The sequence below is a fragment of the Heptranchias perlo genome, chromosome 1, assembly GCF_035084215.1.
Source record: "Heptranchias perlo isolate sHepPer1 chromosome 1, sHepPer1.hap1, whole genome shotgun sequence".
Lineage (NCBI taxonomy): Eukaryota > Metazoa > Chordata > Chondrichthyes > Hexanchiformes > Hexanchidae > Heptranchias > Heptranchias perlo.
The window spans coordinates 136,173,578-136,198,207 of record NC_090325.1 but is presented as its reverse complement, the minus strand read 5'-3'; the positions used below and the strand labels follow the sequence as shown (position 1 = coordinate 136,198,207).

The window sequence follows — 24,630 nt, the reverse complement described above, 5'->3', positions numbered from 1 at the left end:
GTAAAAGTACAGGTTTCCCACTGGGAATGCAAAGTCTGAAAACTTAGCGGTTGCGACCCACCCAACCCACCCGTTCTTGGGGTTTAAAATCATCCCCGTGGACTTTGCAGCTGTATAATTGATTATTCATTTTATACCCACCAGATACCCAGCAGTATATTTCATTATGTAGCACTGTTTTAACTCAGGGTACCAAAAATTCAGGCTTATCATGAACAGGCACTTTGCTTGGCTAAGTGGGAAAAGATGCTGTGTGAGTTTTATAGTTTTAACTCAATTATGATACTGGAAATAAAACTTCTTATTAAAAAACAAAAAGGATGAATACTATCTTGACATATTAAGACCAATACATCCAATAGTTAAGAGTCTAGAAGCTACACACAGTGAAAGACTATGGACTAGATTTTCCACTCATTGACTATGAAGAGCCTGAAAATTACTATAAGTGATGTTATCATTTGAATGCTATGTTTGAATCATATGTTTGTATCAAATTCCTCTACAATATTTTAATGAGGGCATTAATCTGTTTATTGTAAACTGGTCAACACCTTCGTTAAAATAGAAAACAGAGGAAGTTGGCATGAGTGCATTAAGCATTTATAAGGTAACATCTCTCTTGTCTTCTATTTGATTGGAAGTACTAGCTCAAGAGGCACTATGGATGAGAAATACTGAGATCATGGGTGCAGTAAGACTGGGAAACAATGCGAAAGGGAAAGACTGAGGACAAGAGATGATGAGAATGGCAAAGTCGAAGGCCAAAAAATAGGCCAGTGGGGAAACGACACCATCAGTATTGGGAAATTTGATCTCTTCACCAATACAACCAAATTGTGCTCCAATTTCATCATACAGTATCTGCTGGACTAATCACTTCACCAACTCGATTTTTGGTTGCAATTCAGCGGTCAATATATACTCAGTCAATACAGTAAATGACTTGAGTATAGTGCACTCGTCCTGTAAGTGTCATATTTACTTCCTGGCATAGTTCAGCTGTCATACTTTGTTGGGAGGTACAAAATAAAACAGCAGCAAATCAGAATTAAGGAAGTAGGAAATGTATGAATCAAAAGTGAGAAAGTGGTCAGAAAAATGAATGGCCCCGATGGTATATTGTGTGTTACGTAGTATAACAACCCTATTATACAACAGTGCATCCTCCCAACTACCATGACCAATTCCAAGTGAGATCTGATAGCAATGTACTAAAAATTGTACGACATTGCACGCAAATCTCAAAATGCTGGATGCTTCTGAGCTGCAACCTGAAAACAGACAAGCACATTCCAATCTGCAAAGTTGCCTGATCAAATAACAATTAAATTCTGCATGACCAGCATTTACTTATACCAATCAGACTTTCTGACCTTAAAGGGACAAGCCACCGTAAATACAAATACACCTTGGTGACAGAATAATACATTGTGTATTATATAGTATAATACTCCTATTATTAATAACCACTGTATCATTCATTTTATTTATATATATATATAAATGCATTTAGCATGCAATTTTTCTGCCCTACTCCAGGCGTCACAACTGTCTATTTGCAAATTTCTGCGTCACACTTGCACCAGATTAGCTCAAAGTTCACATTCATAAAACAGCAAAAAATCACAACTAAACAGTTAGGAAGCATTTCCATCATCAAGTAACAAGCAAGAACAAAAACCACCAAAGTTCCAGCTTCAATTTCTGCAGGGTTCTCCCGATCGTCTGTTGTAATTTTGGTAGAAGATCTGCGTGAACCCTGAAGAAATAGCACCGTTTCTCTCAAGTTTTTGCAGATCTTCCACTGAAGTTAAAGCAGACGATTGGATTAATCGGCCGGGGTCAGGGGGTGCATTCTTGTGATGGTTGGAACTTCTGCCCAACTGAAGATGCGCAGGGATTCCGCGAGAGCAAAAATCCCAATTTCTGAATAAACCTAGAAAACGCTTGGGCTGGTCAGAGTGTAAGCCAATTTTGGTGTCCAAATTTATTAAATCAAGCTTTACATTCCTTTAGGTCTAAAAATTGAAACAATTATATCACAAACCTTTTGTAAAGAATTTCTTATATCAACAACTTCGTGGTGCATTTAGACCAAGGTCAGCTATATTCAAAGGGAACTCCTACAGTACAATTGATTCTCTGAAGCACCTAAGTTTTCCATGCAATATTTGATGCAGCTGATTTTGATGTTTGCATATTTAAAAATAAACTATGGTGTGATTTGGTCAAGCTGGAATACAGCTACAGGACTTTTTTTCCTTCTTTAAATCTTGAATTGCATAATAGTTGCTTGCAACTTTTTGGTAAAAATGTTGTTTAATATCTCCAACCTCACTAGTGCATAACTGTACATTGTGTACCAGTGGTTCAAAGGCTCTAACAAGCCAGCCAATAATACGGTGGGCCACAGTTAATTCATTCACTACCACAGATGTCCTTTTGACATTGTTGTTGATGTAATTGGAAGTTGGTGTATTTATTTATAGATGTGTAGATTTGATTAAGACTGCAGCAAATGGCATTACAATGGAAGCATGTCGAAGTCTATGAGTTATAGTGTTCTCTTTGCAATGTTATGGTCTCAGGTCTGGGTGTTACTCTGTTACGACCAGTCACAGGAGATAGGTTTACTTTAGTTATTAAAGTACTTTGATTGTTTTGTTTGAAACATCTAAGGATTGTTAGAGCAGAGAAGGTTAAGGGGAGATTTAATAGAAGCGTTCAAAATTGTGAAGGGTTTTGACAGAGTAAATAGGAGAAACTGTTTCCACTGGCAGGAGGGTCGGTAATCCATTGGACACAGATTTAAGATAATTGGCGAAGGAACCGGGGGAAGATGAGGAGAATTTTTTTTACGCAGCGAGTTGCTATGTGTAGAATGCACTGCCTGAAAGGGTGGTGGATGCAAATTCAATAGTAACTTTCAAAAGGGAATTGGATACATACTTGAAAAGGGCTATGGGGAAAGAGCAGAGGAGTGGATTAATTGGATAGCTCTTTCAAAGAGCCAGCACAGGCATGATAGGCTGAATGGCCTCCTTCTGCGCTGTAAGATTCTGTGATTCTATCTGACTCAAATTAACAGTTACTGAAGATAAAATATTTAAAATAATTTCTCATCGTATTTGCTTTTCAACTTTTCTAATATTGCTGTATTATTTTGGCAAATATCATACCTTTTAGACAGCCAGAGGCCACTGAGATTTTTTCAAAATGAATTAAAAATTGGAATTTCATAGCATGTTATGTAGAACAAGTTTATTTCTTTCATCTTACTGTATAATTAAATTTTACACATCATTAGAGTAGATCGTGCATATTTTAAATTTGACAATTATTGTTTAGCTGGTAGATTTTATCTGTCATAATATACTTCAGTTCTTTATAAACATCTATGATATGTATGGGACTTACATATTATTAACTAAACACTAGAGGGCCCACTGTAAGTACACTGTAGCAATTACACTCCAAAATCTCTCTTGTATTGTTTTGTTATTCTTTGACAGAATATTCTAGAGGGTCTGGAGATAAAAGCAGCTAGTTACTACCATACCAATTGCAGTGCTTATTTAGACATAACAGTCTGGTTTAAAGAAATCATAGAAGTTAGTGTTTTGCTCAACAATCTCCCCAATATGGTAAGTTCCCAATTTCAGTGAGGCTACCAAGCAGAAGTAATGGGTTTCCTTATAGAGGTGGGAGAGAAAATCATTAAGTGAGAGTTAAGTCATATTACTTGTGTCAGAGATGGGTGCCATAAAAACGCCAGTGGTCACAAATTTAGTGGAACAGTAGCACACAGTCACGCTCAGTACCTGAAAAGTATGCATGCCAATAACAATGGGAAAATCACTTAATATATTTGCCTGAACTTCATTCCTGTTCATCTCTTGATCTGTCGGCCTGCCTGTTCTTCTCCTGAGTCCTTCCTTATCTACCTACCTGTCCATCTTCTGAACCTTGCCTGATCTGCCCTTTGGTCCTTCAGTTCTGCCTGATCTTCATTCCCATTCCTCACATGATCTGTCTACCTGACTGCCCTTCTCCTAAGTTTTCCCTGCCTACCCTTCCACCTCCTATATCAGGCTTTGTAAATTAATGGACTGGGATTAAATGAAAAATCTATTCTTTTGTTCATGGACACTGCTACCGAGGCAATTGCCCACCTAGGTTCTCAGTGGAACTGGTAAATGGTATAAGTAGAAAACTAAAGGAACAGAAAAGGAAAACCAAAGTCGGGGCGGGGGGGGTGGGGGTCGGGGGAAGAAAATCTCCAAGTTGAAAACTATTTCTGACAAAACACTTACTTTTCATGATACATGTTATATATATAATTTAGAGGTAAAGAAGTACAATGGGTCATGGCACAATGCTTTCATTTGCTTTAATATCAAGTTCTACAAAATTCTGAAGAGCTTTACATATCAAAAGCCTGGTCACCAAAGCACAGCGCAGACATTCCTTAACCACATTCTGGGGTCAATGCTTTATCTTCAGCAAGCAATTAAGTAAATAGTTTGACACTGATCACCACAACGCTCCCTTTAAGTAGTGGTAGCACTGGACTTTGTGCAGAAAATAGCATTTTTAAAAATTATTTCTATTTTTATTATTGTGAAACGCAGCCACTGTTTTATTTTAAATTTTACTTAAACTAGAAGACAGTCCAGAAACAGAGATTTCACTTCAATTTGACTGCCACAGTGGACTGTACACTAACCAGAGAAAACACGCCAGAGGGTCCAGAACATGGACCATTTCTCTTCATCTTATTTGTCTAAAATGTTGTGATGTTTTCGAAAATATCTGAATGTTTTTCTGGGCCCCCGAAGCTAGAAATTACTATCAATAATGTTAATGCACCAACACATAGTGTGCTTGTAGAAGATTCCTTTCTTTGCTATTTTAACAAAGGCAGTAATCTATTTATTTTAAACAGGTTAACTTCTCAGTTCAAATAGCCACAGTAACTTCTGCCCCATGTCATAAATTTGGGTCTGCTGTGGATACATTCTCGAATTCAATGGCGCCAGTTGTTCTTGTAAGTGATCTGAGCACCTTACTTTTATGGGGCATTGACTCACACTGCTCTATGTCTACTTGCATGGTAACGGAACCTAGGGTTGTAACAATAAAACTCCTTTATGATCTAGACCGGATCTCCTTATATTTCTTCAACCTTTCCAACAGAGGACCATGTTGACAATGGATGAGGAGAGAATTGGTTCAAATCATTCAGCTGATTTATTCCACAGTGAGGTGAATTTACAGAACAATTGTTATAATCAGACTCCTTTAGTTCAATCGATACAACTTATCTCAACATGATCACTCAAAAATAACAAACCCACAATGCCACCCCGCTTCAATGGGTCATTTTACTTAAACAGAATAACCGTCCTGCATTCTGTCCTACAGTCCAGGGCAAAGCCACATTGCCCTGCAGTCTCCGGTCTTTCACAGCCTTTCGCTGCTTGTGCAGTTTTGTTTCCCAAAAGTCAGACTGCATTTTAGGACTGCTGATATTCTGCTTTATTCTGAGATCAAAAAACTTCCAACACAATGGCTATGAGGTGCTTATCAAGTATGGAGACAAACCATCAATTGTTTATTGTTTAGTCTCTGGAAAGAACAATTTCCGATTAGCACATTCAACACTTATTATCGGAGTTTCTTTTTATATCCCAGCTTGGGGCGATCCTGAGAAACTAGCCTCTTTAAAGCAAGCGTCAACTCAAAATAAATTTTAAAATACCCCATATCCAGATTCTTTCCATGGGAAAATGGTCAAAGAATCATGAAATGTGACACATTGGCCCCGATATTTACAGGGAGGTGGGGAGGGTGCGGAGGAGGCCGAAAACAACTGAAGGGGTCGTGGAGATCCTGCTGAACTTAACGGCAGGACCTCGTTATAATTCTTTGCATCTGTATCCCAAATCGACAGCCTGGCCGACGGCTGGGAAGGAAAATCAGCGACGGTGGGCCGCAGCCGGAGACCCTTGGGGATGGACCCCTGCAATCAGGAGAGGGGGAAGGTTGATAATTGGGGCTGGGAGGGGGGGAAAGGTTGGCGATCGCGGCTGGGGGGGGGGGGGGGGGGCCACTCGGGTGCCATGAAACCCATCGCCGCAGGAACGGCAACAGTCGTGGGTGCAGTGGGATGGAGTCGTGTTTCGCTCATTTGACGGTTTATACCCCACCCCACCCCCGATCCACTTCCATCCTTCATGGGAGGGGTGATAATATGGAGTACATCGTTTCTCCTAAAAATAATTAAATTATGTTGCACAGTAAGACCAGCTCAAAGTGCACTGAATGGCTGTCCCAAGGGGAAATTGTTGGAAGGGAAGCAGAGGCTGTCATAATGCCCTGCTGTGCCCTCATTTGGCATGTGTCCCTCTCTCTCTCTCTATATATATATATATACACACACAATGCTGCATTCCATAGCATAGTGTCTGGCATGTTTAAAAAATTAATATTGTAGTGGTTGAGATAACGTTTAAACTCAATGTTTGGCATTTGGTCAGGCGGGGGGGGGAGGGGGGCAGATAAAAGAAATAGCACTTTTGTAGTGGCCTAAACTTCTGTTTGAGGTAATGATCATAGAATCATAGATCACAGAATAGTATCAGCATAGAAGGAGGCCATTCAGCCCATCGAGCCCATGCCGGCTCTTTGTAAGAGCAATCCAGTTAGTCCCATTCTCCTGCTCTTTCCCCGTAGCCATGATAGTGGCTATTGTTTGTGCTGGAGCTCCACCATGTTTGAAAGTTTATTTCTGGTCATTGACCCCGTGAGTACCAAGGTTCTCTCATGTAACAGCTAAAGAAAGGATGTTCTGTATTTCAAGGGGCGTTATAAAGCAAAACTCAAACAATGGATGCAATCCTATAACTCGTCTTATTTTACAGTATTCAGTCTTCGGATCAAACCCATTGTTGTGCTCGAGCATAATGAGCTACTGCATGTGCAAACATGCCATGTCATTTAGTGCTTTTTTTTACAATTCAAGTAAGCAAATAACACAGGTTCTGACATATTCTTGTGCAGAGGTCATAATTTTCTTACCTGTAGAGAGGACAGAATAGCAGAGCAGAATACAATCAGACTTTCTTTTGGGGGGGGAGGGAAGAATTTGAGACAAAACAACAGCGGTTTACTTTACTTAGCAAGTCCCAGCTGTTTCACATTTGATCTGCAGCCAGCTGCACAAGACCTGAACTTGGGGAAACCTAGCACCACTACTGTACGGTAAAACCTCCTTAACTCACCCTCTGATTTGTCACTTGCATCCTCCCTGTGGGGAACTGACAGGTTTCTGCTCAGCATCTTCCCCTTGACATGAGAGTAGAGATCAGGAGCCCCTGCCTCAGCCCATCTGCTGCTGAAACCCTCATCCATGTTATTGTTACCTCCAGGCTCGACTATTCCAAAGGTCTCCTAGCCATCTTCCACCCCTTTTTATGTGGTTTGAAGCAACCTGTCAGATTTGCCAAGTGCCAACACTCCAGTCATAATCTTCATTGTTTTGCAGCCAATTTCCACAAATAGAATTGGCAATTTTTGAAATATGTTACAGAGCAGGCAGGAGTACTGTTTTCCTTTATACTAGCTAAAATTGATCTGTGCGCTACATTCATAACTCCCAGTGAGCTACACAATGGAAGATTCGTGCTCAAATAATCATACTAGGTTGGTAATAGTGTAACTTAGTAATGAATGGAAATAAAATCAGTTCAAGGTAAGTGAATTGGAACATTGGAATCCACCCCCACTGCAAGGTTACGGTTATACTATCACTTTTTGCATTGTCGCAAAGCAGTTTCAGATGCACAGCGACATATAAGAGGCAATATAACTTGGGTCAGATTGACTCTCAAAGGCATTATAATCAAGTAGTGTGAGAACCTCTTTTGATGGTCATCTTGTGCTTGCCACGGGATGCAGTACAACTCAAAACTAGTGTAAAGCCAGGTTTAAAAAGTAATCCAGTGGTTCACTGGATCTCCTGGGCACTCTTTAGCTCAGTATTGAGTCTTTTAACGTTACTAGAAAAAAATGCTGCCCACTGCTCTCTCCTATTTTGAAAAAAAAAGCCACCAGGAAAACATGTAAGAATATATCTGCAAAGCTCTCTCCCAGTGGGCAGAGTGCAAGTCACAGCCTGCACTACAACTCCAGTCTTGCCAACAGACACTGCAAGCTTCATACAACTGCAGCTATGCATAACAAAGTACGGAAATGACAAAAGGCCATTTGGCCTATCAAGTCCACTCCTTCCACAGATGGTGGACCTCACTATCCTTGAGTCATGGACTATATCCCATCCATTTATCTCCTGAGGAAATATTCAACATAAATGCTCCCTGATCCCAAAAAGATATTCAAGCAGAACTCTGGAATATTTATCCATTCCTAGCCTGCTGTCCATCTCCCTACCCTTCCCTAGCCCTGACAAGAATCATTATGTCCTGTGGAAATTTTATCATCTCAGTTTATACTTATCCTATAACCTCCAATTGGATAATTATCCAACTCCTTTCAGAAGGAGTTAATTGCCTACAGATTTTACTGGAAACAATGCATTGACAAATTCAAATTGATTTGTGAGTAGAAAGGGAACCTTTATTACATCAGTTTGGTTGTAATGGCAGATCCCAAAGGATGAATGAACAGCTACTATACCACCTAGTGCCCCCCAAAAAACTAGTTTCACTATATCCAATCTAAGTCTTAGCAGTGATTTTGGGGTTTTTACTGTAGATATTTTCTCAGGTGCAGCTTCACTGGTCACTCCCGTAAGTGGACCTCATGTTCCATTATGACCGGGGGGTGAACTTTTTTCTGCCCAATATCTAGGTAAATGATCGCATAACTCAGGGATCGTAACAGAACCTTTACTCCGCAAACCAGCTTTGGAATGTATCACGTGCCACCAGATGAATTCTCCTCTCTTTACAGATGATAAATTAGATGAGCACTGTTACAGAATTGAGACACAAGCTTTGAACCAACAAATGGTTTTATTTACGAGATGATTGAATGAACAGTACACAGTTTTCACGCTGATATATATTTTCTCCACACTCCTCAGAATGTAAAGTAACAAGGACGCAACTTGCTTTCTCTCTTAACCATACACTACAACCTCAGACTAGCCTGATTTTGCTTATCAGATTGGCAGGAAACTTTAAACCACACAGCTTTACAGCTGGTGACTGAGTTACAAACGTGCTGAATACCTCATGCCTGTCTCTGAGAACTGCCATTTTAAGTCTATCAGGTGAAGTTTCTGCCTATTAAGCTGTCAATCACAGAGGTCTCCAGCCAATCTAGGACATTCCCTCCGTTCAAAGGATTCAGAAATAGCTTTCACCACCCCCGGGATAAGGATCTGTCCTTTGATGTGTGACCAGAGGACCTCCACGAGTCTGACAGGCTATGTGCCCCACTGTGCGGATTTAATAGAAGAACACCTCAAACAGCCAGCTGTCACAACGGTACTCCTGTGGGACAATATAGCCATCTCTAGCAATACCACAAGATGTATGGGATTGTAAATTACACCCACCCTCAGGTTAATTGCTTAATTAACACTACAAACCATTATTGTGTGGGCCAAAATGAACCTGCACTTTGAGGAAAATCTGGTGAACAATCTCAAACTGATGGCTATCTGTTAAAAGGAATACTGTTAATTCCTTACATGCTGTTCTAGTATTACAAGAATGCAAGTTAAAAAATTCAACACAAGCAAAAATCTATTTTGCCACAACCACCTAATGCCCCCCAAAAGTAGTTTCACTATATCTGATCTAAGTTTTAGCAGTTTCCATTCTGTTCATTCATATTTAGCTTTGTATATGTGTGGTTAGAGCTGTAATCTACTTTTCTGTGGAGTTCCTGAAGCTCCACAAAGTTGCGAAAAGCCAAAGATTTGCATCTATATTTCTTAAAAAATCTTTGTCAAATGCTTCAGTGCAAATCCGTACAACCCCTGACTTCACAGAGCTTCAGAAAGGTTGCTGTAAAATGCACCTCAAGCTGAGGACAAAGCCCTACTTGCGACACAGGTACCACTGCTAACTACATCGTTGATGTGGAGATGCCGGTGATGGACTGGGGTGGACAAATGTAAGGAATCTTACAACACCAGGTTATAGTCCAACAATTTTATTTTAAAATCACAAGCTTTCGGAGATTATCTCCTTCGTCAGGTGAGTGAGTGAGTCACTCACTCACCTGACAAAGGAGATAATCTCCGAAAGCTTGTGATTTTAAAATAAAATTGTTGGACTATAACCTGGTGTTGTAAGATTCCTTACATTTAACTACATCGTTCACACTGATCATAGCAAAGGTACATTAGATGCAACTCCTTCCCAAACCACCCCCCCACCCCACACCAATACATTGAAATGAGAAGGGAATGTCAAACAAAGGAAGCAGAAATGTAATTTGTATAATAAACACAATCTGTGAATTTTCTTTGGGGTTCTCCCAATCGGCTGCTGTAACTTGGGCCGGAAGATCAGCGGAAACCTCGTTTACATATCAATCTTCCACCAAAGTTACAGTGGCCAATTGGGAGAATCCCCAAGGAAATTCCCAGCCAAAGTCTCTAAATGATCACTTCCCCAAACATAAACTCCCAGAGAAAAAACTAATCTCATCAGATAGAAACATTCAACTTCATTCCTGAATAGATGTTAACATCCATTACTGTTCAATAATTCAGTTCATTCTGGCTTTATATCCCAGCACCTGTTGGTCCATTGAAGGTAGCAAAGCATATTGTCAGCTTCAGGCTAGTTTATTTTATTAATAGACATTCTCAAAGTAACATGGCACTTATAACATTGCTGTATGCAGAATTTGTACATTGCAATGACCGAATACTGTTTATTTTTCAAGAACTGGCCCCTCTCTGAATTTAACTGCAAATTCGGCAATGATTGTTAGGCAGTTTTGTAATGCAGACTCTCACACATTAGGAACCACGTGGAGACTGTCCAAACTCATTTTGCTTAGGACCCTAACAACCAGCAGAGAGAATTTCCTTCCATTAGTCTGGGCTGGATTTCCACCCAAATCGAGGAAGTAAAAGGACAGTGTTATAACGGGCTGTACCACTTAGACCTCCCCGCTATAAAATTTAGAGTTCCACGACGCACACAGATTTCAGCCAAAATCATTGTGGAAAGTCCCTAGTTTTATTGCAAGGAAAACTAACAGAGAATACAGATTCATACAGAGATCCAAGGGGTTAAATTCAATAACCTCCGAATCCGGGTGCGGGGGTCACGGTGCACGATTAACCCACGTCCAATTGTTACGATGCAGGCAGCATGTGAGATTCGTGCTGCCTGCTCGCTAACCTGATTCCAGCACAAGCAGCCAGGCGTAGCTGTGTTGATTAGCGACTTCTCACCAGCAGGGGGGCCCGATATTGCGTGAGTGGCTCACACTTCTTAAAGGCATCCTGCACCTCTTAAAGGCAACCTGCACCTCTTATTTGCAAAAAATAAGATATGGGTCCGCACGGAGATCAGACATCGCACACGTAAAACACAGATGCATGTTCTGTCCCTATGTTTACAAACCGTTGAGTTATCTTGAAACATTGAATAAAGGTTGCGCACTACTAAATCCCACATCCTCCAATCTGCAGGCTGGACCTCACCAATCTGCCAATCTGAGTTTGTACCAGGCCTGCGAGAGAGCTTGCACCAAGGTTCTCTTATGATGCACCAGAGGTGGATAGGAGAAGGGGCACCCTATATCTGCAGGGAGCAAGAGGCCCTCCAGACATATGCTCAAGAGGCTGTGGGAGGCAGTAGGGGATGAAGTCAATGCCAGGCGCATAACACGACGAACAAGGATGCAGTGCAGGAAGCAGTTCAGTGCTTTGACACGCGTGGTCAAGGTGAGCGAGGTCAACTGTCAAGTGGCGTCTCCTACCAACTGCTCCATGCACTACATCCCCCATCCCCCACCTACCAACAAGTACTCAACTCTTCCAATCAGATGCTTCCTCTCACCCTCAAACATTACCACTGTTGCAAGCTGCACACCCACAACTCACAGGTCACACACACTGGCAGTTATTCAACCTTGGCAGGCACATCACCCAAACATCCTGCAGGACACTCACCGACACACGTCCCACTTTCTTACAGAAGAAGGTGGCACATAACAGACGACAGCAAGTGGCAAGCGGCATTTAGCCGCTTGAGCCTATTCCACCATTCAATGAGATCACGGTTGGTCTATGGCCTAACTCCATATACCCGGCTTAGCCCCATATCCCTTAATACCCTTGGTTAACAAAAATCTATCAATCTCAGATTTAAAATTCACAATTGAGCTAGCATCAATTGCCGTTTGCAGAAGAGCGTTCCAAGCTTCTACCACCCTTTGCATGTAGAAGCATTTTCTAACTTCATTCCTGTAAGTCCTGGCTCTAAATTTTAAGCTATGTCCCCTAGTCCTAGTATTCAAGTATAGGAGACCTCCAAATGCATCAGCAGCCAGAAGCAATAATCCAGCAACTAACTTGTAAATCCTGCATGGTCCCTTTAAATAGCACTGGTGGGGGGTCCTCCAGCCTGTCTATGACATGTTCAGCTGTTTGTGGTTAAGATAGCACATTGGCTGGAGCATTGAGTGCCAAAATGATACCTATCCCTTTAAATCAGCTTTGCACGCTGATCTAACGCTTATTCTCCTTACTTTATGATACTGGTGTTCATTATCTGCGTGTGCGCGAATGCCTTTACCAAGATGGTATCCGTTGCACGTGCGCACGCATTCCGGATGCCATTTTGGGGTCTTAGGAGGCCGCGTAGCACCTAAAATGTGGGCGCTACGCAGCCGAATTTATAGCCCATTGTATTTCCCTCATTTACTTCAGCTGAATACACTAATATCATCTAAACTCAATTGCTCAATGTTTCTGCATTCCTTTGAGGTATTCTGTTTATCATTCTTCCCATTCAACAGGGGTGAAATGGGTCTTTGGCGGTATTGCAAAATGGAATTAAAGTCAGTGGAAAAGAAAATCGTGGAGTGTGCAAAACAGGCTGCCGATTTATTATCACCATTTTGCGTTATTTCTGAAGATCAATTTCACCCCCAACATGTCACTTGTTGATACACTGGCTGAAAAACTACAGATGCAAAATAAAAGCGGAAAATGGGAGCAGACCTCTGGGCAGCAATGAGAGTGAATTTGTGTATAATGGCTCTCTCCATCCAATCCCCCAGCACCTTGGAACCAGAAAAGATAGCTTTTTGTAGATTGAAACCCAATGGGCCTAATTTTAGCAGGCCTGCGGGTTTCCGGCGGGTTGGGTTTCGGGAGCGTGGCCACCGCGCCCGGTGAAATTAGTGGGTTGCCCGCGCGATCGTAGCAGGCAATCCACTAATTGGAATCACTTACCTGCTCCTCCGGGGTCCGCGCTGCTGGTCTGTGCGTCGGGCGGGCTGCGCATGCGCAGTACGATCTGTCAGCTGGAGGCTCTCTAGTTAAAGGGGCAGTTCTCCACTGACAGATGCTGCAACCAATGGAACAAATTACAGCATGGAGCAGCCCAGGGGGAAGGCAGCTCCCAGTTTAATGATGCCTCACCCCAGGTATCATCAGATGGGGTGAGGAGGAGGGGGAGGTCAGAGATCTTCCCCCCCGGCGGGCGGGAGGAAGCGGCCTGCCTCTGCCACCAAGAAGGCCTGGCTCGAGGTGGCAGAGGGGGTCACCTGCACCACCAACATATCGCCCACCTGCATACAGTGCAGGAGGCGCTCCAATGACCGCAGTAGGTCAGCCACAGTGAGAACACGTAGTCTTTCCCCTACACTCCGTCTGCCACAACACTGCCCCCACCCCACATCTCCTTCGGCACCGCCAACACTACTCTGTCACATCACCCCTCATACCCACTCAAACCCCATCCTCATCTTACCTGCACCTACTCACCTCGCCAGTACTCACCCCGCCACTAACACGCAACCCAATCCTCATACAATCTCATGGCTCTATCCCATACTCACCCTCTCGTGCATCTCCCTCACGGCCAGCCTCACTCAACCTGCCACCACCTGTGCTGCAGCCACAGGGCATGAATCGCATATGTGCAGTAGGCAACGTACGGCAAACGTGTCGTGAGCATGAAGGGGATGCACAAGGGTGTCTGAGGGTTTGCCATGGGTGTTACCTATATTGAATTTCAGAGCAACAAACATCACACATTATATTGGCACCACCACTGCCATGTCTCCCCGAATCCTGTCTGTTGTGTGCAATAATGCCCGCTCCTGGGTATCACTATGAGGAGCCACCACTGATGCCACCCATTGTGTTACTGCAGAGTAGGTGCAGGTGTATTTGCAGGGCTCTACCGCGCAGACGACTGAGAGACATCGGCGGTGTACCCGGCTGCACCCTGGAAGGATGCGGAGCAGAAGTTGTGGAGGGCAGTGGTGACTTTGGCAGCAACAGGTAAGCAGATGGTGCTGGGTGCCAGCCAGGAGCAGCTCGGCATGAAAGAGGCTGCAGATGTCCACGACTACATGTCGAGTGAATCTGCGCCTCCGTGTGCACTGCTGCTCGGAAAGGTCCGGGGAGCTGCGCCTTGGTCTGTGGACCCTGTGGCGAGGGCAGTGCCCTCTGCGACGCGTCTCTCTCTGCGGTAGCCCTCCCTCCTGCTGTGCAGGTGGATGTGTCACAGCACTCTGTTGTGGAGCTCCACGTGTCAGAGGTGGACGGCGTGGATGGCGAGGCTGGTGATGCTGTTCGCCCTCCGAGGGGGTCATGACTGCAGCAACGGCGGCCCCCATCCGCAATATGTACATCTGAGGGGGTCCGCAAGGTAGGCACATCTCTCCGGACCCCGGGGTGAGTGTGCAGGTTGGTGACTGTGACCGTCCGGAGGGGGGTGGTGGAGGCCACACTTTGTCCCAAGTGACAGAGCGGCCTCCTGCAATGGGTGAGGGTCTCCCCCCTCCACCTGTCAAATGGACCTTTGCAGCTGCCACAGGCTGACGGCTGCAACACATCCAGTTCAACTAGGACTGTTTCCCCCAGTGTGTGAAACAGTCCCATGTTTCCCCAAAATCACACACAGTCCCTTAATCAGGTCAGTTAATGACCTAAACAAGCAAAATAAATAACCTCAAGTGGCATCCCGCTGGCTTTAATTGCCTGCGGGATTCCCACCAGCGGGGGCCACGCACGCACCCCCGCACGTCATTGGGGAACCCGGAAGTGGGCGGGATCGTGGCGCGATCCGGTCACGTGACTGGATATCGGGATTTTCGGGGCCCCCCCCGCTGGAAACCCACAGGAAACCCGACGGTAAAATCGAGCCCAAAGACTCTGTCGCAGCAGTCTGAGTACGTACAAGAGATACTCTGGCTTGGCTTCAGATCTCTTTCACTGGGGGCTTTGCTGCAGATGGCCCTGGAGTGTCATGCACTTCATGGTAGATCTCAGGGCTGAGATGTCTTCATGCATGACCGCACAGATGCAATAACTGGACTCTTCCACATTCACCATCAGACCATACAAGATGCTTAGTACACCCTCTAATGACTGCATAAAACATTGGTGCTCAGGTAACAGCATTCTTTCAAATACTGGCCCCATGAGATCCAAATCCCAGTTGAAGAAGGACAAGAGTTGGCCTTCCAGCCAACAGGTTCATGCTCCTCCACTGTTACCTCCACGAGCTCCTCCTTACTTGTACTCAGTCCATCACCTGGTGAAATTATGAATCTAAATCTTGATGGCTGGATGTACCTGTGCTGGTGCTTCTGCCATGAGGTGCGAGTGGTGCAGGATGCTGTGAGGAGCTGGCTTCTTCTGTAGCACTGGGGCCTGGCACGGTTTCTTCTTTGACACTTATAGAAGAAGTGGGACCTATGTTACATTACTGGCTGCATGATAGCCCTTCAGAAATTTCTTCCATGAAAATATACCCTGTCCCATAGTTTTGTGCTTGACTGTATGCCTGGAGGGCATCGAGTGAATGTGTAGATTGCGAAGAAAGAATATAAGAAGGATGGTGCTAGCCCTTAGAGGAGTCCTCCAGCTGCAACCTTCCCAATGCCTTCTATGGCCTCCATGCCAACAATATCCAGTCTTTCAAGGAACTCAAGGACCTTCTGTTATGCGGCACCTTGTCCTGTACGCAAGCAATCAATGTGAAGAGGTTAAGCATCAACATCACATACAGTGACACACTGGTGCCCATTCTGCAGCCCATCATGTGTATAAATACATGTATGTTCAGCATGCAGTTAGATTTTATGTTTTTCAGTGAAGCTCTTTAAGGATGAATGTGGGAGGAGTTACAGGTATAAATTGCTGTTGCAAAGTGCGTCATGGTGCAGAATGGACATGCTTACTAAGCATTCAAGGGACTGTAAGGTAGTCTGAATGGGAGGTAAACCTTTATGGCATACATACTTTGCCGATCTGCTTGATATAAGGTCATTGTAGGCAGTCTAATCTTGACTGAGTTCTCTAAACTCCTCCTGCATTTGCAGCCTGAAGTAGCATTAACAATGACCATCACCTCCTCCCATGTACTCTGTACAACTCACCTGTGCTGATAGTGCCAGACAGGGCAACCTTCCTCAAATGAACTTCTTCCAGCAGCAGCTCTGCTCATGCATCGGCCATTCAAAGAGCTCATGAACGCCTCTGCTCCATTGTGGCAATGAATTGTAATGTGTTCGGCCTTTTATTTATCAAAAGAGCACTCTCCTTTCAACTGCTACTGTAAACCTTTAACTCCAGACAACAATGCCAGATATTCCCAAAACACCAAACTCCCAATGGCTGGCATATTACACACCAGGAGCTTGATCCGCATACATACATAATTAAGTCTGACCCCAGAAGATTCAGTGGAGTCAAGCATATGCAACTCCAGCAGATGCAAAGCTTATTGCACTCGATTCCTGCTTGATCCATGAAAATTGCAGAAAATCCACACTCCTGTTATATGCAGATGTTCAGTAATATCTTTCTTTATGTTTGTAACATTTGTTGGGCATGGACTGTACCCAAAGTATAATCAATACTTCCTTTTACACAGCAGATCTGAAAAGAACCCTCTGAATAGGTGATGTTGAAGGACTGAATAATGCATTGCAAAAGGAAATTCTAAATATTGCCTTCCAGTACCCAAAATAAATACAACATTTACACTTGCTTAATACAGTAAAAACTGGTCTGTTATTTCACAGATGCAACACTCCTGTATTTATTATTTAAAAACACACTCCACTCATAGTTCACCCTTATAAAGTATAGATAGTATACATTATGCATTCTGCTTTATGAAATTATAATCCTCTTATATTGATTAAATATGACAGACAGGTAAAAGTTTGTTAAAAGGGTCAGATAACACCCGAAGCCAGAACAGTGGATCACAAGGGCTTTACCTTCATCAGACCTTGAACTGTAAGTCATTGAAGCTCAGTTTTACCTGCATTATTCTTTATAATAAACTGGCAGAATTCGAGGGAATAGTTTCAATCCATTAAGGACCAGCTGCTTTTAGAACATACGAACATGGGGGCCGAAAATCCGCTGGTCCAACATTCCAGTGTAAGTAACAGAATGCACCTGCTGGGACCCTTCAGCCTAACCTCACCAGGATCCATAATTTTTATATCAATGATGGACATCTACATCATTATGGGCACATCTTGGGCATCTTTATAAGGGAGCCGAAAAGAATAATTTGTTGGCAGCATTTCTTCGGGGGTTTAGGATATAACCTGATCCTCATGTGCACCATACTTGTGCCCCTCCATTGGCTGGTACATCTCCTTTCACCTGATCTCTCACCAGCTGCCCGGTGGATCCCAGGCCAGGGCTGAGAAAACTCCCGTCCTGGGAGTCTCCTCCCAATATAAGGGACCATGTTTGGGGTGGATCCCAAACAAGTGCTGTGGAAACTGGACGCAGAGGTCATATCCGGGTCCTGGTCTAATTCATTATCCTTCTGCTACACTCGTACCCAATTTACTGTGGGAATGCACTGGAAGATTTTGTAAGTTTGTAAAAATAGGCCATTTCAGCCATCTGGCCTGCTCCATCTTCTTTTCCACCAATAGGTACAATCACAAACATTGACAGACTTTGATAACTGAGTCATGTGAGTTTATCAGAAGTGCTTTTGCACCACATGGTTTGAAGTTCAAAATACCAGATTATATTTCACCACTAGTTTAGCGGAGTAAAGTATACTTTATCTATTGTAATAGTTGTTGGAAAATGTTACATGGAAATAAAATCTCAAGGATTCAGAATCAAAGACACACAGATTGCTTCCAACTGAGTTCTCAGATACACTGAAGAAGGTGCTATGTTTCAGGATAGTCATTGTCCTTACACAAAGACATAGGAAATTGTATCATCGGGTAAATAATGTGATACTCACCAGTAAAATCGCTCCTTTGTCACTCGTTCCTGCAGCAACTCCCATTTCTTTCCAAGATCAATAGAAAAATAAAGCTGCAAAAAAGAAAAACATTTATTTTATCAGGCTTTCAACAACACAACTGCATAATGATACATGTTGGTACTGCACATTACATATTGATAACTGAAACCAATGTGTCCTTTGACACTGAGAGCCCCTCTTTGTTCTTATGTGTCACCTTTAGGCTGGAGTCTTAATCCACTTGCATGTTTGGAGATAGACCATTCTGATGACCGGCAGTGTGGGCTTTTTTAAGACATGTGGAAGAGCATTTTGCACTATCACTGGTCTGCTATTCTATGTAATCCACAGTATCATTGCCAAAGTTGAGCTCAGATGAGTGAACAGCACAGACAGTGGAAGATTAGGGCTGATTCTGTGATCCCGATTACATAGGGAGTGCACTGTGGGAAATCACGGCCGCACACCCGCGATTTTTCACAAAGAACTCCCTGCGAATATCGTTCCTCAGTGGAAGCATGGGATTGGGGAATTGCCATAAACTGTCTTCATTGAATTATCATCTCCAGCCCTTCCACTTAAGTGCAAAAAAAACCATCCTGGATGCCATTTCTTTATCCTCTGATTTGCACCTCGGAATTTAACCCTTCAAATACCACTAATAGATTCTGGCACTTTCAGTCTCCAGTGGATTCTTCGGATTAGGCTTACTTGGAGGCCCTTTCCATTGATTGACATATAGATGTGTCAAAGACCTTTACAGCAACAAGTTTTTAAAAACTTGCTCCTATCTCAAAAATGAACTGGTGAGACGTAAGGGAAAGAAGAAACAAGTTTTAAATCTCTTCATTTTTTTAGGAATGATAGGAAAAGTGAAGAAAAAATGTGGGCCAAGTGGGAATGAGAAGAGAAAGGGCAGAAGTAGGGATGATAGGGCAAGCAAAATAAAAGTTTAATTTTATTAATTTTGGGTTAAAATTGTGTTTAAATGTATATTTTAGGTTACATAAGGGGAGATTTTCCTCTTCCCTGCGCCTGGAGAACACTCGGTTTCCAGGACAGTTAAGAGGAAGAAGATGCAGAGTCTCGCTGGGGGTGAAATTGGTCTTCACAAGTAGCACAAAACAGGCTCATAACAGAACGGCAGCCCGTTTCACACATGCCCAATTTTCCATTGAAGTCAATGCGCGAACATCTGTCTGTCTGGGGGCATCTGGTAAGGACATATTAAGGCTTCGCTGTGATGCCCCCATCAAACAGCCTAACATTCTCACTAGATTCACATGAAGAATGGCTTCCTGGATAAAATACTGGAGGGCAGCTGGTGCCTGAGGATCTGTGTCCCAGCAATAGTCAGTGCATTCAGGAAAGGCCAGGAAATTTGGTTGTGAAAAAAAAATATTTGCAGTGAAAACAGAGAGCCTTGCATTCAGAAAGTGGCATAAACACATGCTCATGTGACATTGTCATATGACTCTTTCTAAACAAAGACCAGCTAAATCCATCTCACACACACACGCGCGCACACACACACACACACGCACACACACACAGCACTGGGTACACCCATTATTTGATCCATTTTGCACACTTCAGCACCAGCATTTTTACCCGTAGCTACATGAACCACGATATTAGCTCGGAGTGGGAATCAGGCGGGCTGGGGCCGAAGCAGGCAGCAAACCATTCTGAACTCAGTAGCTTGAGGCCCAGGTGATTTTAACTCTGAAACCAATGGGAAGCTATAGCTGGCAGCTGGCCCAGGGCGGAAGCACAATGTCGGGCTCCAGGAGGTCACCACTGGGGACTAGAGGCACTCAGGTATGACACAGGGAGGGAGTTTCAGGGCAGCCTCATGTGCGGGGGTGGGGGGGGGTAGAGAAACCAGGGCAAGGAGGCCTAAACTTGCTGTGTGGGTCCCGGAGGAGCACTCCTGTTCCTCCTGGCCTCACAAAGAAAGTAAAAGTCTTATCTGTTTGGGCCTCTTCTGGCCCCAGTTCATCGTCTCCCTAGGTTGACCCTGGTGGTAAAGTAACACTGCTCAGGTTGATGGTTAAAACAGCTGTTGGATCTCGGTGACATCAGCAGAGCCCGATCTGCACATTTAAAGAAGGACCCTGCCGGATTCCGGTGGGTGCCCTTTCCACCTGCTCAGAAGAGCAGGTTAAAATTGACGACTGTGGGAAGAAAGCGGGTTACTGGCGGGTGAGTTCTCCGGGCAATTTTAACTGTCTGGTTTATGCTGGGCAGACAGGGTTAAAATCGCCCTTTATGGTACCTGATATAATTTTTATAGTTACACCAAAACACAAATTTTTCTCTTTTTTTTTATATTAGGTGGCGCAACAACAGAATGCATGCAATGCCACTTATAAAAAGTCAGCTACCTCACAAATCCAACCCTGGTGATCGCTAGGAGCAGAGACAGAGTTGGAGAAATTCCACTGGACTAGTCACAAGGGACTCACAGTTTTTCTATAATGCACGCTATGACAACCTTTGTACAGCAAGCAGGGCATAGGTTAAAAAAAGTATCATTATGAAAGGAGGAATGTGCAACAACATGACAGTCATAGAATCATTGAAATTTACAGACAGCGTCATCACATCTCACTGCATAGGCTGCTGAGAAAAAAATTATGCTTGATTACAGATGAAAAATAAATTAAAGTAAAAGTATGATACTTTGCTGGAAGAAGAACCTATGGTACCTGCTGCTGCAATACTTAAGCAGAATTTGCAGAAAAAGCTGTTCAAGTTGCTGGGACTAAGCTGTAACTTCTCAACTTGGTAACATTACCCCTTTGAGATAGATGCAAGAACAGCAAGACTGTAGACAAACAAAGATTCCAGGCAGCGGTGTGTGGCTCACAGAATAATTCCTTCTGGTTGTGTGCTGGATAAAAGTTTAATGTGTCATTTCTTTTCCCCCCATATAAATTGGTACTGAGCTCTCAGCTCCAGGGGTGAGAGCTTGTGCTGCTTTCACACCACCGCAGAAAGGATTCATTGTATGGCTGTACTTACCCATCCCTCCTTGCTGTACACAAGCAACTTATCTTCTTCTTTTGGGTGAAAAACCAACGTCTCCACTGAGAAGAAAATGTGTTGTTTTTGAAAGTTGGCCCCCTCGTCCGTGCTCACGAAGAGACTCTGATCACGATCATTCATCGATGAACTGACAAGGATTATCTAAAATAGAACAAAACAGAAAATTTATAAAAAATGTTTGTATTAATAAACGGTGCGTCCGCAGTAAACGAATAATTTTCCAACTTTGCACCATCAGTGCGGAGCCTCAGCACTGGCAGTGCATATCGGAAATTCGGGTATGCACTGTGCATGATTTTACAACCGTTATTGTCATAAAATCATTCGCAGCTCACATCTGAAGTTCCAATATGTGCTACCAGTGGGCGAGGCTCCATGCTGGAATCACAATGTTGGAAAAACTGCCCTATATAACACAGCACATAAGAATGTTATAACAAGGTACATTCCCTGTAGTTGAGGATATCATGGATTAAGAGAGTATTAGGAGGCAAGGGACTTAGAACAGAGACAGCACCATATTTGAGTAAATAATGAGGTAGGATTTATGTTTGGAGGCTATAGCCTCACTTTTCCTGTTTTTGCGTCTCCTTCTTTCGTGAAGTATCCTGGATAAGAGAGATAAGAGGGCAACTGATCTGTTCCTAGACTTCCATCAATGCCATACTGAAACCAGCCATTAGGAGGGAGATCAGAGTTGGCCTGAGTAACTCACTCTTCACCCACCCCCCCCCCCCCAATCTTTGTGGGAACGAGTTTGCTCTGTGCTCAGTGAATTCTAACATTAGTACAGCTGAAATCAGGAGCTCAGCATGGGGAGATTCGTAAGCCTGAGCCTCCAGCTCTTCATAGTGAGTGCCTTGTTACATGAGTGGCAAAGTACTTTGTAATAGCAGGACACTGGAGCTGCAAAATTACAGGAAAATCAGAATACATGTTGCACCATCAGGACATGCAAAATAAAGGGTTAGATGCCTTTTCACTGCCCTCCCAATCTCCAGTCCCAAGAAACAATACAGGAATTCATATTTAAAAGCTAGAAATGGGCAAGAACATTTGGTTCTGATATCTCCTTTTTAATGCGTTTACTTTTAGTAGATGTCTCATGTTTTCTACCACTTCACAGTTGAGTTCTGGGTAGCCATTAGTATCCCTGTTGAACCTGCTATTGTTATACATGACCAGAGTTTCTGTACGGTTTCCCTGTTGCATGGCATGTATGGTAAGCTCATTACCCTGGTGAAAAACTGAAGCATTTTAGGAAAGGTATCATGGAATTATGCCAGTAAGTTGTTGGAAAACATCATTAAACCTCAGACCATTGCCAACCTCCCCAGCTATCACAGTGGCTATTTCAGTTAAATCAGGTGAAATAGCAAGGTGGCTTGAAATACTCCTGGTTTTTCTCTGTAGTACCGAAGAGTCCATTCAAACTACGACCCTTCATTCATGAAAATATTCAATTATATAATCACATGGCGCAAAATGAGATGAGATAATGAGATGTGACGACTCTTTAATGAGAATTTGTGCCCCATGAGTCCTGCGCTGCAAATTAATTCTTTCAATAATAAAAAAAACAGAAAATGCTGGAAAAGCTTAGCAAGTGAGGCAGCATCTGTGGACAAAGAAAGAGAGTTAACGTTTCAGAAAACCTTTCATCAGAACAGATTCTTTCAATGCCAGTCTAATAGTCAAATGGTTCTTAGCATGTGCAATGACAATTCAGGTCACTTAGAGAGGCACTGTCTTATACCCAGTGAGGAAGAACCTCAAGTGGTCTGTAATTTTTGTCACAATGGATTACAGACAGGCAATACAATGAAGCTTCTTTGACAGAATGCTGTACTTTGGAGCAATTTCTGTCATTGTTATTTAATGTTCGGCAAACACAGAAAGAATTTGCCACTTTTTAGTCGATAGTGGGCACTGCGCACCTGGTCATCACCTGATAAATGGGTAGCCGGCAGTGGAAGTTTGAGGGGGCACCTCAGCCGCCTCTAGATGCCCGATGCCCACTTCATGCACTTTTCAGGCAGGCCTGTAAATAGGAACACAGCATGTGCACCAGAAACAGGAGGGAGGTTGCTTGCATATGCAAATTGGGATTCTACACAGTATACACTGCGCATGCTCTGCCCACTTGTACCAGGCAGTGAGCACCCTAGCCAATGGTCCTTTAACAGAATCTGTTCTGATGAAAGGTTTTCGACCTGAAACGTTAACTCTCTTTCTTTCTCCACAGATGCTGCCTCACTTGCTGAGCTTTCCCAGTATTTTCTGGAGAAGCCTGAGGCTGCTCCAGAAAATGCATAGGAATATTTAGGGGGGAGTTTTTGAGGAGCTAAGGGGAGCAGGACTAGCCCCCTCTTTTACTAATCTCTTATAGTTCAGCTCGCCGATGGAGTTGACAGATTTCCATCACCCCCCCCCCCCCCCCACCGCCACCCCAACTCCCGGTGTGGCAGGCTGACTGCTAGTACTCATTGAGTGCCTGGCAGCTCACCCGAATTATGCTGCTGAGGCCTAGACCTGAAAATGGTTCAAGCCTCCCAATCTTGGCTTCAGGCTGGTCTGCATGACCACTCCTCCGACTTCATGCCCGTTCTGGGCGGGAGTTAAAAATAGGCCCCAGTGTCTCTTTCAGACATATATCGACACCTTTCCCGCATAGGAATGCCACTTGGAAGGTGCTAGCACCCGAAAGAGGGGGAAGAAAGTGGCTGCAGGCCTGAGACATCTGCAGCAGCAGTAATCTCTGCCCACTCTGGAGTCTTGTGGCTGCAGTCCAAAACAATGATCCTCCTTGCTGGAGCTTCAAAACAAATGACTCACCTTAAAGAGAAGGGAGCTGATTGCTGGCAGCCCCTTCTCAGATCCACCGATCTGAGGGGGTTGAGTGTATCCTCGAAGGCCCACTTGCAATGGGTGCAGTTGCGTTTGGGCCACTGTCAACCAGATATCCAGAAAACTGAGGCAGGCAGCGTGTTGACATCATTCATTGATGCTTCTGCCTGTTCCAAGTGAAAATGCTCAGCCTCCCACCCCCAGGCACATCTCTGTAAGCGCACACAAACACAGAGGGGACAAAGACCCATTGTAATCG

General features: G+C 43.7%; 1 protein-coding gene across 2 annotated transcripts in view; it reads right to left on the bottom strand.

Moving 5' to 3' along the window:
- Positions 1-24,630, bottom strand: part of sorcs2 (sortilin-related VPS10 domain containing receptor 2) — a 598,225-nt gene that overhangs the window by 170,186 nt on the left and 403,409 nt on the right. For both annotated transcript variants that reach the window (XM_067991267.1, XM_067991275.1), the window contains exons 4-5: positions 21,501-21,665; positions 18,471-18,544 (exon numbers count right to left, since the gene is read on the bottom strand). In XM_067991267.1, the coding sequence (XP_067847368.1) occupies positions 18,471-18,544; positions 21,501-21,665 (239 nt within the window). The remainder of the gene's footprint in view (positions 1-18,470; positions 18,545-21,500; positions 21,666-24,630) is intronic.